The sequence below is a fragment of the Capricornis sumatraensis genome, chromosome X, assembly GCF_032405125.1.
Source record: "Capricornis sumatraensis isolate serow.1 chromosome X, serow.2, whole genome shotgun sequence".
Lineage (NCBI taxonomy): Eukaryota > Metazoa > Chordata > Mammalia > Artiodactyla > Bovidae > Capricornis > Capricornis sumatraensis.
The window spans coordinates 66,010,643-66,027,528 of NC_091092.1; the positions used below are offsets into that span (position 1 = coordinate 66,010,643).

Genomic DNA, 16,886 nt, shown 5'->3' on the forward strand with positions numbered 1-16,886 from the left:
TCCTCAACTAAATTCAGAATGCTGTTAATCTTTAATGGCTTCATCAAGTTCATGTTGGAGGGGTGAACAGAGGCTATTTTAATGTCTTTTTGTTGTTTCCCATTACTTGAATGTCATAATTTTTATATTAATCTTTATAATGCAAAGTCTAAGTCTAGGTCCCAAATCTGTATTTCTTTCCTCATTGTTCTCCCAATTAGGCCTAATATATGACAGTAAGTATCTGAGGGGAAAACAGATCTTATCACTTACTTAAATGTGTCTTGGTTTGAACAGCTTTGCTCAGGCCTAGAGCCTTAGTACTTTAGCATGAGACTATCAGGTAAGTTGTATTGTTATCATCTATCAGGCTGACTAGGCATATGTGACTGTCACCTCAATTTCTGCAGAAATCAGTATTTTTTTCTATAGCAATAATCTTGACTTTCCACCTAGGATAGTGTAAAGATACAATAGTAGCTGTGACACACTCCATGGTGATTCTTCCCTGGGATTTGGGAGCTTATCAGAATCTCCAGGGGTACTTATAATTTGAAAAAGTCCCCCAGGTGTGATTCTGATTTGCTTCCTTCTCCTCCTCCTCCTCCTGTGAGAATCACTTTTTAATCCAGAAGCTCCAGCATAGATAGGCACATTTATTGGCATATTATCCTTGCATAGTTGAGCTCCCCAGTCTCCATACCCATCCTTCCCTTCTGAATGATCCCCAGTAGTGCTAATACCATAACTTATGAAATCACTGTCTGCCTTTCACCAAAGCTATAGCTATCACAAAAGCAGCCCAGTTAGTGTTTGGAAACCTATAAGCAAGGAGGTCTCCACAAGCTTCAGGGCCAGGTTTAATTATGTGGTTTACTTAAATGGGAGCCCTTTGCAAAGACTTAGATTGGAGTCCAGGGTTTATACTAATATCACTCCCTCTTCCAATTTATGGTGAAAATGTTAAACTCTACACTAAAATGGAAAGAATTTCAGGGTGATCACCTGTATATCCACAACTTCGATTCTACAATTAACATTTTAACATGCTTGCTTAATCATATGTCTACCCAAATATTTATCCCTCTGTTCACCTATTCACCATTTCACAGTAAATTTCACAGTAAATTCCAGATAGCAGTACAATTTCCCCTAAATACTTCAGTATGTGTATCATTAACTAGAGTTTAATATTTGTTTATAGCTTTTTCTTCTGATATAAAATTTACATGTGGTAAAGTACCCAAATATTAAGTGCTCGTTACCTGAGTGTTGACAAATGATAAATCTGTATAACCTGAATCCTTGTCAAAATACAGAAGATTTTAACAGCCTCTTTTTTTCTGCCCAGATCATTCCCTCTTGACTTTCTGTAGTCTCTGAGTTAAAGGTAAGAAAGAGGCTTGTCAGTGTTTGCAGGACAAATAGGGATTGATGCTTCATGATGGATCAACAGATTTCTCTTTTCCCTTGCCAAAGTGGCTTGTGTTTTAAATTGTGTATGAATGTTTTAAAACAGAAGACTTGAAGGAATTCTCTGGCAGTCCAGTGGTTAGGGCTTGCGGTTTTCACAGCAGAGGCCCTGGTTCGATCCCTGCTTGGGGAACTAAGATCTCACAAGCCACATGTCATGGTCCAGAAAAAGAAAAAAAAAATTAATAAAAACAAACCAGGAGACTAACTTGCCTTTCTGATTTTGCTGCTAAGTCACTTCAGTCATGTCCGACTCTGTGTGACCCCATAGACAGCAGTCCATCAGGCTCCCCCGTCCCTGGGATTCTCTAGGCAAGAACACTGGAGTGGGTTGCTATTTCCTTCTCCAATGCATGAAAGTGAAAAGTGAAAGAGAAGTCGCTCAGTCGTGTCCGATTCTTCGCGACCCCATGGACCACAGCCTACCAGGCTCCTGTGTCCATGGGATTTTCCAGGCAAGAGTACTGGAGTGGGGTGCCATTGCTAAGTACTTATTTTTTAAAATAGATATAAATACTTTAGTTAGTTAAGTATTTTATAAAGCAGGAGCTCTAGTTTGATGAAATGTGAGGTGATATGCATAGAAATATAATTGAGGAAGAGAAAGGAAGTAGAAGTGATATGGGAAAAAATCACATAAATATTGATATATTTGCTAATATATAGCCAATTGATTAAAAATATATGTATCTAACATCACAAGATATAGTTCAGCCTGATGGCAGTGTCATGCCATTTATTCAAGAATATCAGCATATCATGATCTACCTTTAGGAAAATACACATTAAATTCCTTTCACTATTGGTCTTGGGTATTTGTCATTTTACTGTTAATGCCTTTATGCCTGTTATATAGCTCTTTTTAAAAAATAGATCTTATTTAGGGTAGCATATTTTAATTTATGCTAATATATTTTAAATATGGCATCAGTTTGAAATTACTTGTTTGCATTTTATGAGGAGTAACACATAAGTGTTTTTCAAATAAAATAATTCTAGTCTCAAAAGGAAAGCTATGACAAAGTAAATTGTGTTATTTCCATAATAAAAATATATAGGAAACATGCAGACATTTGCATATAGTTCCTGAAATATTGCATACTGTCTTTGTCAGTGCTGGTAAATCCATTTCAAGGATGTTGCCCTTAGTCCATTAGTTTGGATAATGAACCCTATAAAGTACATTTATAACTTGTGGCACTGCAAGGAGATGGATTCTAATTTTCATCATTTTATCTAGACACACTGAGAGAAGGTCAATGGAGGGTTCTATATGATTCATGGTCCCAACACATATCAGATGACAGAGACCTGGTAATGTCCATGCATAAGTGTTTTCTTTATTTGGAAATAGCACTTGAAAACAGTCTTTCTATGATCATCCTCTGAAGTAAAGTGGAAACAGATATTAAAAAAGCTCTATCCCTCCCCCCCATTTTTTTTGGTTTAAAACATTATCACACTTGTTGCAAAATAGCTATTCTTGAACAAAAGTGAAAGCGACACTTAACAGAAAAACAAGCCTTTAGTGGCTTTTATAGGCTGTAAATAATATAACAAGATACTTAATCATCTTTTCCTCCCCCTTTTCTTAGATCTGTTAGAAAAAAAAGCCTAAACAAAGAAAAATCTTCTATGTTCTAAACAAAGAAAATTCTTCTATGTTCTTAAACATTAGAAAAGCTTATAGCATAATAGTTGTCCTAACTTTCCTCTTACTATTAATAGCATTCAGAATAAATATTTAAGTTCTAGTCCACACTTAATAGTTTAAAATGATTCAAAATAGCAACAAGAATATATATTCTGCAGTTTAAGTTTTGTGTCAAAAATGTGTACTTGTGGGCAATTTTAAAATCTTTTCACAAATTAGTTTTAGATTCAGGATTGGTAGCTAGCTGATTATGTTCGTTTTCTTTATTATGTAATCATCAATGATAACTTTTTTCTGTGCTTATCTTCTTTGTAGATGTAAAGCAATCATAGATCAGTATGGTCAGAGAATAATCTCTAAGCATTTCCTTGTGGAAGACAGTTATTTGTCTGAGAACACATGCTCACATGTGCAATACAGGTAAGGCACCCCTCCAGTCACTCTGCAAGGGAAGGTAAAACTTAGGGAAATTCATCTGTGTGGTTACATTGACAGTTCTATATGGTTTTGTTCTTTAAGTAAGATGCAAATGTATACCAAACCAAAGATATATTCAGTGTGTTACCACTGTTTTCTTATAAGGTTTCTTTCTGGTTTGAAGGGAACCTAGCCTAATGTTGACTCCATTGCATCAGCTGGGGTCTGTCTGCAGGTCACACATCCTCCTTTCCTGAGCCAAAAAAAGATTAAAGCAGAACTTGACTTGGTTTGGGGAGGTGACACTTTTATCATGACTTAAATCTTTCAAACATACCTTATGGTGGTCATATAGCTATATAAATGAGATTTATCCATGGAATCTGAGTCATTGATTAACTTTTCTGCATTACAGGCAGATCTCCAGGGCAGTCTTGATTACAGATAGATCTGTTCTCAAAACAGATTCAGATCAACAGGTAATTCTAGTCCTGTACTTGTTGGTAACATGTTGCTAACTTAATCTACATGGTAATATGTTGTAAATTAATACAGGTGAAATAAAATATATTTAAAAATATGTGCTAATAATACATTTAATGCATTTTAAAAATACATAATGGCAATTATGTAATAATTTTGGTTTCTTAAAGATATCCTTCCAGTGGAACAACTAACTGCATTTTATGTAACAGATTTATTCTAGGAATATTGAAATCATCCTAGTTTTTTTTTTTTTTAAACTATGAAATTGAAATTATATTATTATGGGAAGAAAAGCATTTAGAAACATTTAAAAATCTTGGATGAGATGAGGATGATATGGTTAGATAGCATCACTAACTCAGTTAACGTGAATTTGACCAAACTCTGGGAGATAGTGAAGGACAGGGAAGCCTGGCATGCTGCAGTCCATGGGGTTGCAAAGAGTTGTACATGACTTAGCAACTGAACAACAACAAAAATCTTGAAGGAAAAGGCTTAATGGTAACCAGTCCTATAGCAGTGGTGGTAAGTTCACTGTTAGAGGCCTAGTGTGAATGAGCATCAGCATGCATTTTCAATTCAGGCTTTCATCATCACCATGGTTCATTTTGGTACCCTCTTCCTCCTCATAACCACTGATTCCATCAGCGGAATGTTTATACCTTTGGTTTTTCCTTAATCTGAACACCTAAATTCCAAACGAATGCCCCCTTCTCCTTCTGACAACAGTTTACAGGACTGATAAAATCAGCTTACTCAGTAAGCATGAATGTTAGATCTAACCTGTATGCTACTGCTTAAGATAGGTTCTGAAATTTCCTTAAGTTGGAAACTTTCTATTTTATTAAACAAATATGTTAGTTTTAAGTGTGGGTGCAAATTATTTCATTTAATCATTCAACAGAGAGTGAGTACTTTTCACATGTCAGCTGGTGTGCTAGATTCTGAGGAGATAGTGCTGACCATGATACCATCTGTCCCCTCTGTAGGATAGAGATTGTCTTTTGTTGTTAAGTTGCTAAGTCATGTTCAAGTCTTTTTCAACCCCATGGACTGTATCCCACCAGGCTCCTCTCCATGGGATTCTCCAGGCAAGACTACTGCAGTGGGTTGCCATGCCCTCCTCTAGGGTATCTTCCTGACCCAAGGATCAAACCTGTGTCTCCTGCTTGGCAGCAGATTCTTTACCACTGATTACTCCTTAAGAGTAAGGGTGTAGATCCTTCAGGGGGAATGAGACAAGCTGAGATGTGGGACCCTTTGCTGCAGTGCTTGCACCTGGACACACCTCTTCTTGATCAGCACAAATTGCTATCACTGGGGGAAAACTAAATTAAGCACATGCTCTCTCTGTATTATTTCTTAAAACTGCAAGTAAATCTACAATGATCTCAATGAAAATGTCAATTAAAAACAAAACATCAAAAGAAAACAAAACAAAAAATATACTTCAGATGGTGTCTTTTCTGCTTAAAATCCTTTTGTGATTTCCTATTATGCCCAGAATAAAATTCAGACTTCTCTCTTAAAAAAAAAAAAATACAGAGAGACTATATGGGGCTAAACTGTGTTCATACACAGTTGGGACAATTTCTGGACCCAAAAGATACAAAGAAACCAAAAAACCCAACTGCCACTTTTGAAGAGCCTGGAGCAAACACAAGGTGTTGGGAGCAAAAGCAGGGTACTGAGCATGCCCGATGCATACAACGGAACATAGAGATGGACAGTTCAGTTCAGTTCAGTCACTCAGTCGTGTCTGACTCTTTGCGACCCCATGAATCGCAGCACGCCAGGCCTCCCTGTCCATCACCAACTCCCGGAGTTCACTCAGACTCACGTCCATTGAGTCAGTAATGCCATCCAGCCATCTCATCCTCTGTTGTCCCCTTCTCCTCCTGCCCTCAATCCCTCCCAGCATCAGAGTCTTTTCCAATGAGTCAACTCTTCACATGAGGTGGCCAAAGTACTGGAGTTTCAGCTTTATCATCATTCCTTCCAAAGAAATCCCAGGGCTGATCTCCTTCAGAATGGACTGGTTGGATCTCCTTGCAGTCCAAGGGACTCTCAAGAGTCTTCTCCAACACCACAGTTCAAAAGCATCAATTCTTCGGTGCTCAGCCTTCTTCACAGTCCAAGCAAAACACCTAAGCCACTTTTCTGGCCACGTCTCCTGCATTGCAGGTGGATTCATTACCACTGAACCACCAGGGAAGCCTGCGGATACAGATACAGACAGATAAATAGGAAGGACAGTTCAGCATGGCAAGTGTGAACAAGAAGTTGTAAAATCGTATCACTCATCATACTGTCCTGTAATTGCCAGTTTACTTGTCTATCTCCCAGTAAACCATAAGCTTTGTGAATGGGTTGAAGAGTGACAGAGGCAGAAAAGTGAAGAGAGAAAACAAAGACACTTCTGAAGAAGCTAAGCTGGGAAGAGCAAGAGAGAGGACAGTGATCTCTGCTGAGGGATGTGGAAGTGAAGAGAGCATTTCTTTGAAGTGTTAACAGTGTATTTCAGCTGATGAGAATGGGGTCAGCAGAGGAGAGGTTGAAGATTCCCAGAAGAAAAGGAAGATAACTGATGCAGCACGGTCCAGATAAAGGCTAGGGGAGATGAGATTCAGAGAATAGGTGAGAAACATTGTCCTTAGATGGGATATGTGACACTTTGAAATAAGAGGGTTAATGCATGAACACCTTGAACTGCATGCATAAATTCTGGTAATTCATTTTTCATTTTTGTTCTGTTACAGATATTTTCTAATTTTCCTTTTTATGGCTTCTTAGATATACCCATCATTTAAAAATGGACATTTAGTTTCCAAATATGTGTTTTTTTAATTTTATGTATTTATTCATTTATTTTTCGCTGTGCTGGGTCTTTGTTGCTGCATGTGGTCTTTCTCTAGTTTCAGTGAGTGAGGGCTGCTTTCTAGTTTTGGTGCATGGGTTTCTCATGGCTGTGGCTTCTCTTGTTGTGGGCCACAGGCTCTAGGGTACAGGCTCAGTAGTTATGGTGCATGGGCTTAGTTATCCTGCAGCATGTGGAATCTTCCAAGACCAGGGATCGAACCTTTGTCCCCTGCATTGGCAGACGGATTCTTAACCACTGGACCACCAGGGAGGTCCTACATGGTGTTTTTTAAGTATCTTTGATATTAATTTCTCATTTATTCTCTGCTTTATATCTGCTTTATTCTCTGCAATCACCGTGTGTGTTTTTTCAGTCTTTTAACTTCATTGAGGCTTTCAATGGCTAAGTCAAAGATCTCTCTTGGTAAATGTCACACTGTGCTTAAAAATATGTGGCTTATTTCCAAATATCTTTTGGTATTGATTTCTGGCCTATTTTCACAGTGATAAGAAAACAGACTCTGTGTGATTTTAATACCTTTAGACTATAAAATTTTTGCACCTTGTTTCATGTCCCTGGATATGTTTCAGTGTCTCCTAGTTTATAGTCTGAGGGAACTTGAATAGAATTTGTGTCTTGCTGTTGTGTGAAAATTGTATAAATGTTAATTATGGTGAATTAGTTCATGGTGCTTTTCCTTCTACTTTTCTGTATATTTATTTTCTTAATTTTTGAGATTTTGATATTGAAACTCCAACCAAAAATCTTAATTTATCTACTTAAATATTTGTAATATAAAGTAGAACTGTATGTAACTTTCTATTTTCCGTATCTCCTATAAATGTGTTATCATTCTTTCATAATTTAAAAAATAAAGAGAAAAAATCAAACTAACACTGAATTAAAATTTTTTTAAAAAGGGGAAAAAAAGAGTGAATCTGGGAACATTTGTAAACTTGGGAGTTCCTATCCAGTGGGTTCTATTTTCTTTTAAAAGTTGCAAGTTGAGGTCGTCTCCTGAGAATAGGGGTGTGAGTATGGGAATGGGTCAGAGCTCAAGGAAAGGAGTAAAATAATCACTGTGGAAAGTGACCTATCTCATGGTCAGATGACTGGGCAGTGTTGAGGGGTCCAGCTGAGTCTGGAGGTCATAGGTTTACAGTAACATTAATCTGCTCTGATCCTTTCAGCTCTTTCATTCTTTTACCCCCACCCAGCCTTCGCATTGACAGGTGAAGAGAGACCTACAGTTCCTTGTTCCCTCTGTTTCCTCCCAGATTACCAGCTCCCTTCTGCCCTCTTCTTTTTCCATGTCCTAGATCACATGGTAGATCTTACGAACTGCTCTTCCTTCAAAACCTTCAATTCCCATGTAATGTTCTTCTGTACCCACAGAGGAAAGTCCCATCCCTGGATGAAGCTCAGATCTACACTTGGAACACTAAGGGCTGATTGGTAAAACTATACAACCAGATAGACTGGCACTACCACAGTGTTGGTGGCACCAACCTCATCTAGCAGAACCCTGAGTACCTACCAACAGCTGGCTCCTCACTGGCCTTAGACAGCTCTCTCTCCCCTCAGAGCTAGTCTTAAGTTTTCACTATTTTTACCCACCCTTAGCCCTCTAACTTCTCCCCCATCACTTTGCTGAAGAAAGTAAGGACACCTTCAAAGCACAGTGGCCCTTGATCTCCTGCCTCACCACCCACAACTTACATACACAAGCATAGAGACTAATGAGGGAGCTCCCCTCCTTATCCATTGCCAATCCCTTTTACAAGCACCCTTGGCACACGCATGTGCCCACACCACCCTGTATGCCTGCTCTGTCTCCTACATCTTCAGCCTCTCCCCACTATTGGCACCTTCCCCTCAACCTGTACACGTGTATTAGCATTTTCTGTTCCAAAAACTTAAAAAAAAAAAAAAAAGAAAAATGCTCTTTGTGTCTGTACCTATTTGTAGCTAATATCCAATCTCTCCCTTGCCCTTATCAATATTTTTGAGATGGTATCTCTGCTTGCTGCCTTCAGCTCCTTACCTCTCATTATTTCTAGACCAACCTGGCTCCTACTATCAAATTCCTACTACAGCTTCTCTTTGTAAGTTTATTAATAACTTAATACTAGTCAGGACCACAGGACATTTTTGGGTTTTGTTTCCTAAGTATTTTCTGGTATGTTTGACAGTGTTGACAGTTCCCTTTCTCTTGAAACTCTACTCGTTTGGCTATCATTGACACTTTGTTCTCCTGGTTCTCCTCATAACTGTCTGGCTATTTCCTCTTGGCTTCCTCTGTGGGCTCTATCCTCCTCTTAAATATCAGGCCACCTCAGAGTTCTGAGTACAGTCTACCATACCTCTTATTCTGCATGCTTACCACTTGACTCCATGTACTTTTATGATTTCCAACTCTGCATAGCCTTCCATGTCTATATCTCCTGGGACTGTTAGCCCAAAGGCCAAATTTCCTACTGGACATCTATTCCCAAGGACCCCTGAAACTGAACATACTCAGAGCTGAACTCACCATCTTCCCTCTCAAAACTGCTCATCCAGTGCTTCCTAGTTCCATGAAAGCTCTGACGTCCTTCCAACATCTGCTCCCATCTCAGACATGTTGTGACCCTCCAGGTCCTTGTCAGTATACTTCCTAGAAGTTGCACCAGTCTGCTTTCCTCTTGGTCCTTCTTCTCACTGCTCTGGTTTCAGAATGCATCACCTCTTCCTTCTAACTGATTGCCCTACCTCTCATCTTGTCTCCTTTAAATCTGTTCTCTTACACAGACATCAGAGAGATCAGTCTAAAATGTATATCTGGTCTGCCGTTTTTTGTTTCCTATATGTTTTCTTTTTTTCTCTTTTTAAATTTTTGAATCATAAATAAATTGATGAGACTTAGAGGAAAGAGTGGTGTGATCACTCACCTAGAGCCAGACATCCTAGAATATGAAGTCAAGTGGGCCTAGGTAGCGTCACTACAAACAAAGCTAGTGGAGGTGATGGGATTCCAGTTGAGCTATTACAAATCCTAAAAGATGATGCTGTGAAAGTGCTACACTCAATATGCCAGCAAAATTAGAAAACTCAGCAGTGGTCACAGGACTGGAAAAGGTCAGCTTTCATTCCAATCCCAAAGAAAGGCAATGCCAAAGAATGCTCAAACTACCGCACAATTGCACTCATGTCACACGCTAGTAAAGTAATGCTCAAAATTCTCCAAGCCAGGCTACAGCAATATATGAACCGTGAACTTCCAGATGTTCAGGCTGGTTTTAGAAAAGGCAGAGGAACCAGAGATCAAATTGCCAACATCCACTGGATCATGGAAAAAGCAAGAGAGTTCCAGAAAAACATCTATTTCTGCTTTATTGACTATGCCAAAGCCTTTGACTGTGGATCACAACAAACATTGGAAAAGTCTTCAAGAGATGGGAATACCAGACCACCTTACCTGCCTCCTGAGAAATCTGTATGCAGGTCAAGAAGTAACAGTTAGAACTGAACATGGAACAACAGACTGGTTCCAAATTGGGAAAGGAGTACTTCAAGGCTGTATATTGTCACCCTGCTTATTTAACTTATGTGCAGAGTATATCATGTTAAATGCCGGGCTGGATGAAGCACAAGTTGGAATCAAGATTGCCAGGAGAAATATCAATAACCTCAGATACACAGACCACCCTTATGGCAGAAAGTGAAGAAGAACTAAAGAGCCTCTTGATGAAAGTGAGAGCAGAGTGAAAAACCCAGCTTAAAACTCAACATTCACAAAATGGATATCATAGCATCTGGTCCCATCACTTCATGACAAATAGATGGGGAAACAGTGGAAATGGTGACAGACTTTATTTTTTGGGCTCCAAAATCACTGAAGATGGTGATTGCAATTATGAAATTAAAAGATGCTTGTTCCGTGGAAGAAAAGCTTTGACCAACCTAGACAGCAAATTAAAAAAGAGAGACATCACTTTACTGATAAAGTGATAAAGGTCCATCTAGTCAAGGCTATGGCTTTTCCAGTGGTCATGTATGGATGTGAGAGTTGGACTATAAAGAAAGCTGAGCACTGAAGAATTGATTTTTTTTTTGAATTGTGATATTGGAGAAGACTTGAGAGTCCCTTGGACTGCAAGGAGATCAAACTAGTCAATCCTGAAGGAAATCTGTCCTGAATATTCATTGGAAGGACTGATGCTGAGGGTAAAACTCCAATACTTTGGCCACTTGATGTAAAGAAGTGACTCATTGGAAAAACCCTGATGCTGGGAAAGACTGAAGGCAGGAGAAGGGAATGACAGAGGATGAGATGTTTGGATGGCATCACCAACTCAATGGACATGAGTTTGAGCAAGGTCTGGAGTCGGTGATAGACAGGGAAGCCTGGCATGTTGCAGTCCTTAGGGTCGCAAAGAGTTGGACACGACTGAGTGACTGAACTGAACTGAGAGGAAAGAGTAGTTGTTGGTTTAGGTACATTTTATGAAAGGGTTATTCAAGGATTGAAGGAATTACCTTTTGATGGCTTTTATAATCTCTCTGTGATTTAAGATATTTACCTTTTCAAGAGTTGAGACAGAAGACACTGTGGTAAGGGGTCACTGATTATACATGATAGTTGTCAGAAACAAAAGAAGTACTTAAATGTTTGTCCAATCCTTAAGATACCTTTTCAGTTATATACATGTTTTTAGTCATAATTGTTTGATAATAATTATGCAACATTAGGGGCTTCCCACATGGCATGGTGGTAAAGAATCCTCCTGCAGTGCAGGAGATATAGGAGATGTGAGTTGGATCCCTGGGTTGGGAAAATCCTGAAGGAGGAAATGACAATGCATTCCAGTATTCTTACCTGAAAAATCCCAGGGACAGAAGAATCTGGTGGACTACAGTCCAGAGTCTCAGAGTCGGGCATGACTGAGCACACATGTACACAACATTACATCCATGTTTTACTGGCTCCTCTCTCTTTAATGCTTCAGTATGACATTTTTTATCATAGCAGCAAAAGGAGTTGAGGAATATGGAGAACACAGTTTTTGAGACATTGTAAATCTCCAAATGTATATACAGGTAGTGATAGTAAGAAGGTCATGATTGTCAAAAAAATTTTATTTTTAGAACTTAAAAGCATTTCCTCTGTTGGCTATCAATATGATGTTGCCAGTTAAAATCTAAATGCTCACAGGTAAAATTACAAGTAAGGCTTTATTTTTTGGCAGTATTTCCTATACAAAACAATATATTTTCCTCAGATTGAAGATTAAATTGAGTATTGGTATTGAAGTTTTGGTTCTGTAGAGAAATGTTTACCTGATGGTAATTTAAAGTTTTTTAAATATAAAGCTGTATAGCATATTAGTGGTTCCTAGCACAGCATACTGCATATTAATGGAGTCCTTAAATTAATTTGAAGCTATTCATTTTGAAATATTTTGGTATTTGTTTAGCTGTACTTTGGTATATGTTGACATATGCTTTGCTTGTTTTAGTATCTTTGCATTTTTTTTTAGGTAACATTTCAAATTTTTAGTACTCTATAACTTCTATTTTTAGCCATTATGAATAATCAAAATTAATTTAATGTGCTGTGATTGAAACAATGAAGTGCATACAATTCAGAATAATGAATTGTCCCTTTATTGTGCCTTTTGGGGGGGGGGCACAATAAATTGTTTAAACCTTTGGAACAAATGAAGTAATTAATCACATCTTTTGAAAATATGTAGTAAGTGAAAGACTTAATAAATATTAAAGATAATTTGAAATATTTATTGTCCATGAATTTTAGGACTGTAATATAGATCATGTGTAAATATATCAATAATTTGACACATGTGCATGCTTTATGTTTCAAATTTTGTTCTAAAATTCAATCCCACCAGCTAAAGTTTTGCAAACATCAGTGAGTGTTTGAAAAAAGACACTCAGTTTGCTCTAATGATAAAAGAATGAAAATGAGATCTAACAGCTATGTCTGATATTTTGTTTCTGCTTTTTAGATTTCCATTTTGACAGTGCCAGCAGAGGAACCAGGAACTTTTGCTGTTCGAGTCATTGAGTTATGTTCATCAACAATGACATGCATGAAAGGCTCATGTAAGCACAGTAGAGTCTGGTAGTTGTCTTCTGTGTTTGTTTAGAAAGTAAAGGGGGACAGCTATTCTTATGGTTGTCAGGATTTAATACAGTTTTGCTACATATATATATTTTTTAATTCATAGTATTTGTTCATATCATGTAAGTCATACAGTAAGTCATTTCACACCTTCCCCTTGCCTCTGAACATTTCTAAAACTAAATCTTCACATGCACTGTTGTTAAACTATCTATCTGTTCTTCTACCTGTGTGTATCAAAATTTCTGTCTCAACACTGTCAGTTATCATGCTGCCTACAACATATTTCTTAAAGATGTTTCAGTAAGTAAAATAAGCAAGTGTACATTGGCCATCACTATGCCTAGACCTAAACTGCGTATTCATAGGGATTATTAAGGAACAGTTGACATTCCTGATCTGAAGTATTCATAATCTTACTGCACATCCAATGAAACAAGACAATATTAGCTGAGTGCAGTGTGCTCTGGTAGGCATATCAGGGTAGCTAAAGATGAATACAACATAGGCCCTGAATTTGGGGGACTCTCAGTCTAGTGGGACAGATATGACAAATACTGAAGTAGCTGTAAGAGGCAGATTATTAAAATATCACAAGAGAGGTACTGACAAATTAGGCTCTAGATAGTCTTAGAAGGAAAACATAACAGTATCATTAGCTACGATTATTTTAAATTCTGTAAACTTATATTGAGTTTTACTACAACTGTTAACATGAATTATGAAAAGCTGAAGACTAATCTGATTTGACTATGCTTACAAGTGTAGGACTATTGCTTCCTAAAAGAAGGTAAAAACATGGTCAAACAAAGAGAAGTGGGAGCGTGATGCCAACAGGGAGAAGCAAGCAAACTTACCCAATATTGCTATAATCCTAAACTTCCATTTGAAAAAGTAGCTCAAGTTTTTCTCCTTTTATAGTGATATAGGTAAATCTTTACCATATTATTTTCACCCTATTACTTTAGCCAGTTTTTTTGTGTGTGTCAGTTTATCTGTGTTAGCATATAAAATATGCAACTGCACTCATTTTGGATTTTATAAATTGCATTTATTTTATGTTTCTGACTATTTTTTAAAATTTACTTTTATAGATTATTTTTCTATGTGAAATATTTTATATTCCCAGTCTTAATAATATATATTCACTGCTGACAATTTGGAAGATGTAAAAAAGAAAAGTAAAATTACTGTAATCCTTCTCCTTAGGAATGATAAACACTTGATTATATTTGTCTTTTTTTAGATGTATATGCATATATATTTTCAGTAAAATGCAATGCTATTTATATACTGTTTATAACCTGCCTTTTAAAAAGACTTTAATACAGCAAAACTCTTTTTGTAATTCTGTGATATAATTTTCAATGATTATGGATATGCCATTTTTATTTAATCCCATGATGTTGAGATTGTTTTGAAAAATTTTACTTAATAGTCCTATAAAAACCAGCCATTTTTATAAGTAAATATTTATGAGCATCAATTATTTTTTGTAAGATTTTTTGGAGTGGAATTATTGGGTCAAAGTAGATTTTTTTTAATTTTCAAATAATTATGGATTCATAGAATTTGCAAAGATAATACACAGAGGTCCCATGTATCCTTCATCTAATTTTTTCCATTAGTTACATTTTACCAAATTATAGTACAATATCAAAACCAGGAATTTGACATTGGTACAATGTGTGTATGCTTTTGCCACGTAGATAATGGTTTTTGGCTTACAAGTATACATCCAAGATTTTTCTCCTTAGTCTTTGAGTTTTAGAATTTTGATTATGATGGGTCTTGGCATTTATTTCTTTGGATTTATTCTATTTGAAATTTGTGCAGCTTCTTAAATCTGCAGGATTGTATCTTTTTTTCAAATTTGTGTAATTTTGTCCTTTATTTCTTTGAGTATTTTTCAACAAACACTCTTTCTCCTTCTGGGACTTCTATGCCATGACTATTGGATCTTTTCTTTTTTTTAATTAATTTATTTATTTTATTGGAGGCTAATTACTTTACAGTATTGTAGTGGTTTTTGCCATACATTGACATGAATCAGCCATGGGTGTACATGTGTTCCCCATCCTGAAGACCCTCCCACATCCCTTCCCATCCCATCCCTCAGGGTCATCCCAGTGCACCAGCCCTGAACACCCTGTCTCATGCATGGAACCTGGACTGGTGATCTATTTCACATGTGGTAATATACATGTTTCAGTGCTATACTTTCAAATCATCCCACCCTCACCTTCTCCCACAGAGTCCAAAAGTCTGTTCTTTATATCTGTGTCTTTTTTGCTGTCTCATATATAGGATCATCGTACCATCTTTATAATTCCATATATATGTGTTAATATACTTCATGGGAGATAGATGGGGAAACAGTGGAAACAGTGTCAGGCTTTATTTTTGGGGGCTCCAAAATCACTGCAGATGGTGATTGCAGCCATGAAATTAAAAGATGCTTACTGCTTGGAAGAAAAGTTATGTCCAACCTAGATAGCATATTCAAAAGCAGAGACATTACTTTGCTGACTAAGGTCTGTCTAGTCAAGGCTATGGTTTTTCCTGTGGTCATGTATGGATGTGAGAGTTGGACTGTGAAGAAGGCTGAGCACCAAAGAATTGATGCTTTTGAACTGTGGTGTTGGAGAAGACTCTTGAGAGTCCGTTGGACTGCAAGGAGATCCAACCAATCTACTCTGAAGGAGATCAGCCCTGGGATTTCTTTGGAAGGAATGATGCTAAAGCTGAAACTCCAGTACTTTGGCCACCTCATGCGAAGAGTTGACTCATTGGAAAAGACTGTGATGCTGGGAGGGATTGAGGGCAGGAGGAGAAGGGGATGACAGAGGATGAGATGGCTGGATGGCATCACTGACTCGATGGACGTGAATCTGAGTGAACTCCGGGAGTTGGTGATGGACAGGGAGGCCTGGCATGCTGCGATTCATGGGGTCACAAAGAGTCAGACTCGACTGAGCGACTGAACTGAACTGAACTGATACGGTATTGGTGTTTTTCTTTCTGACTTACTTTACTCTGTGTAATAGGCTCCAGTTTCATCCACTTCATTAGAACTGATTCAAATGCACTCTTTTTAATAGCTGAGTAATATTTCATTGTGTATATATACCACAGCTTTCTTATCCATCCATCTGCCGATGACCATCTAGGTTGCTTCCCGTGTCCTAGCTATTGTAAACAGTGCTGCGATGAACACTGGGGTGCATTTGTCTCTTTCAATTGTTGTTTCCTCGGTGTGTATGCCCAGCAGTGGGATTGCTGGGTCATATGGCAGTTCTGTTTCCAGTTTTTTAAGGAATCTCCACACTGTTCTCCATAGTGGCTGGACCAGTTTGCATTCCCACCAACAGTGTAAGAGGATTCCCTTTTCTCCGCACCCTCTCCAGCGTTTATTGCATGTAGACTTTTTGATAGCAGCCATTCTGACTGGTGTGAGATGGTACCTCATTGTGGTTTTGATGTGCATTTCACTGATAATGAGTGATGTTGAGCATTGTTTCATGTTTGTTAGCCATCTGTATGTCTTCTTTGGAGAAATCTCTGTTTAGTTCTTTGGCCCATTTTTTGATTGGGCCATTTATTTTTCTGGAATTTAGCTGCAGGAGCTGCTTGTATATTTTTGAGATTGATTCTTTGTCAGTTGGTTCATTTCCTATTCTCCTATTCTGTATGCTGTCTTTTCACCTTGCTTATAATTTCCTTCATTGTGCAAAAGCTTTTAAGTTTAATTAGGTCCTATTTGTTTATTTTTGCTTTTTTTTCCATTACTCTGGGAGATGAGTCATAGAGGATCCTGCTGTGATTTATGTTAGAGTGTTTTGCCTATGTTTTCCTCTAAGGAGTTTTATTTTTTCTTGTCTTACATTTAGATC

General features: G+C 37.6%; 1 protein-coding gene across 1 annotated transcript in view; it reads left to right on the forward strand.

The window, feature by feature from the left end:
• The window catches only part of CHM (CHM Rab escort protein), a 214,332-nt gene that overhangs the window by 140,372 nt on the left and 57,074 nt on the right, over positions 1 to 16,886 (forward strand). Inside the window, exons 10-12 of the mRNA XM_068963181.1 lie at positions 3,422 to 3,526; positions 3,939 to 4,002; positions 12,878 to 12,974. Of these exons, the coding sequence (XP_068819282.1) occupies positions 3,422 to 3,526; positions 3,939 to 4,002; positions 12,878 to 12,974 (266 nt within the window). The remainder of the gene's footprint in view (positions 1 to 3,421; positions 3,527 to 3,938; positions 4,003 to 12,877; positions 12,975 to 16,886) is intronic.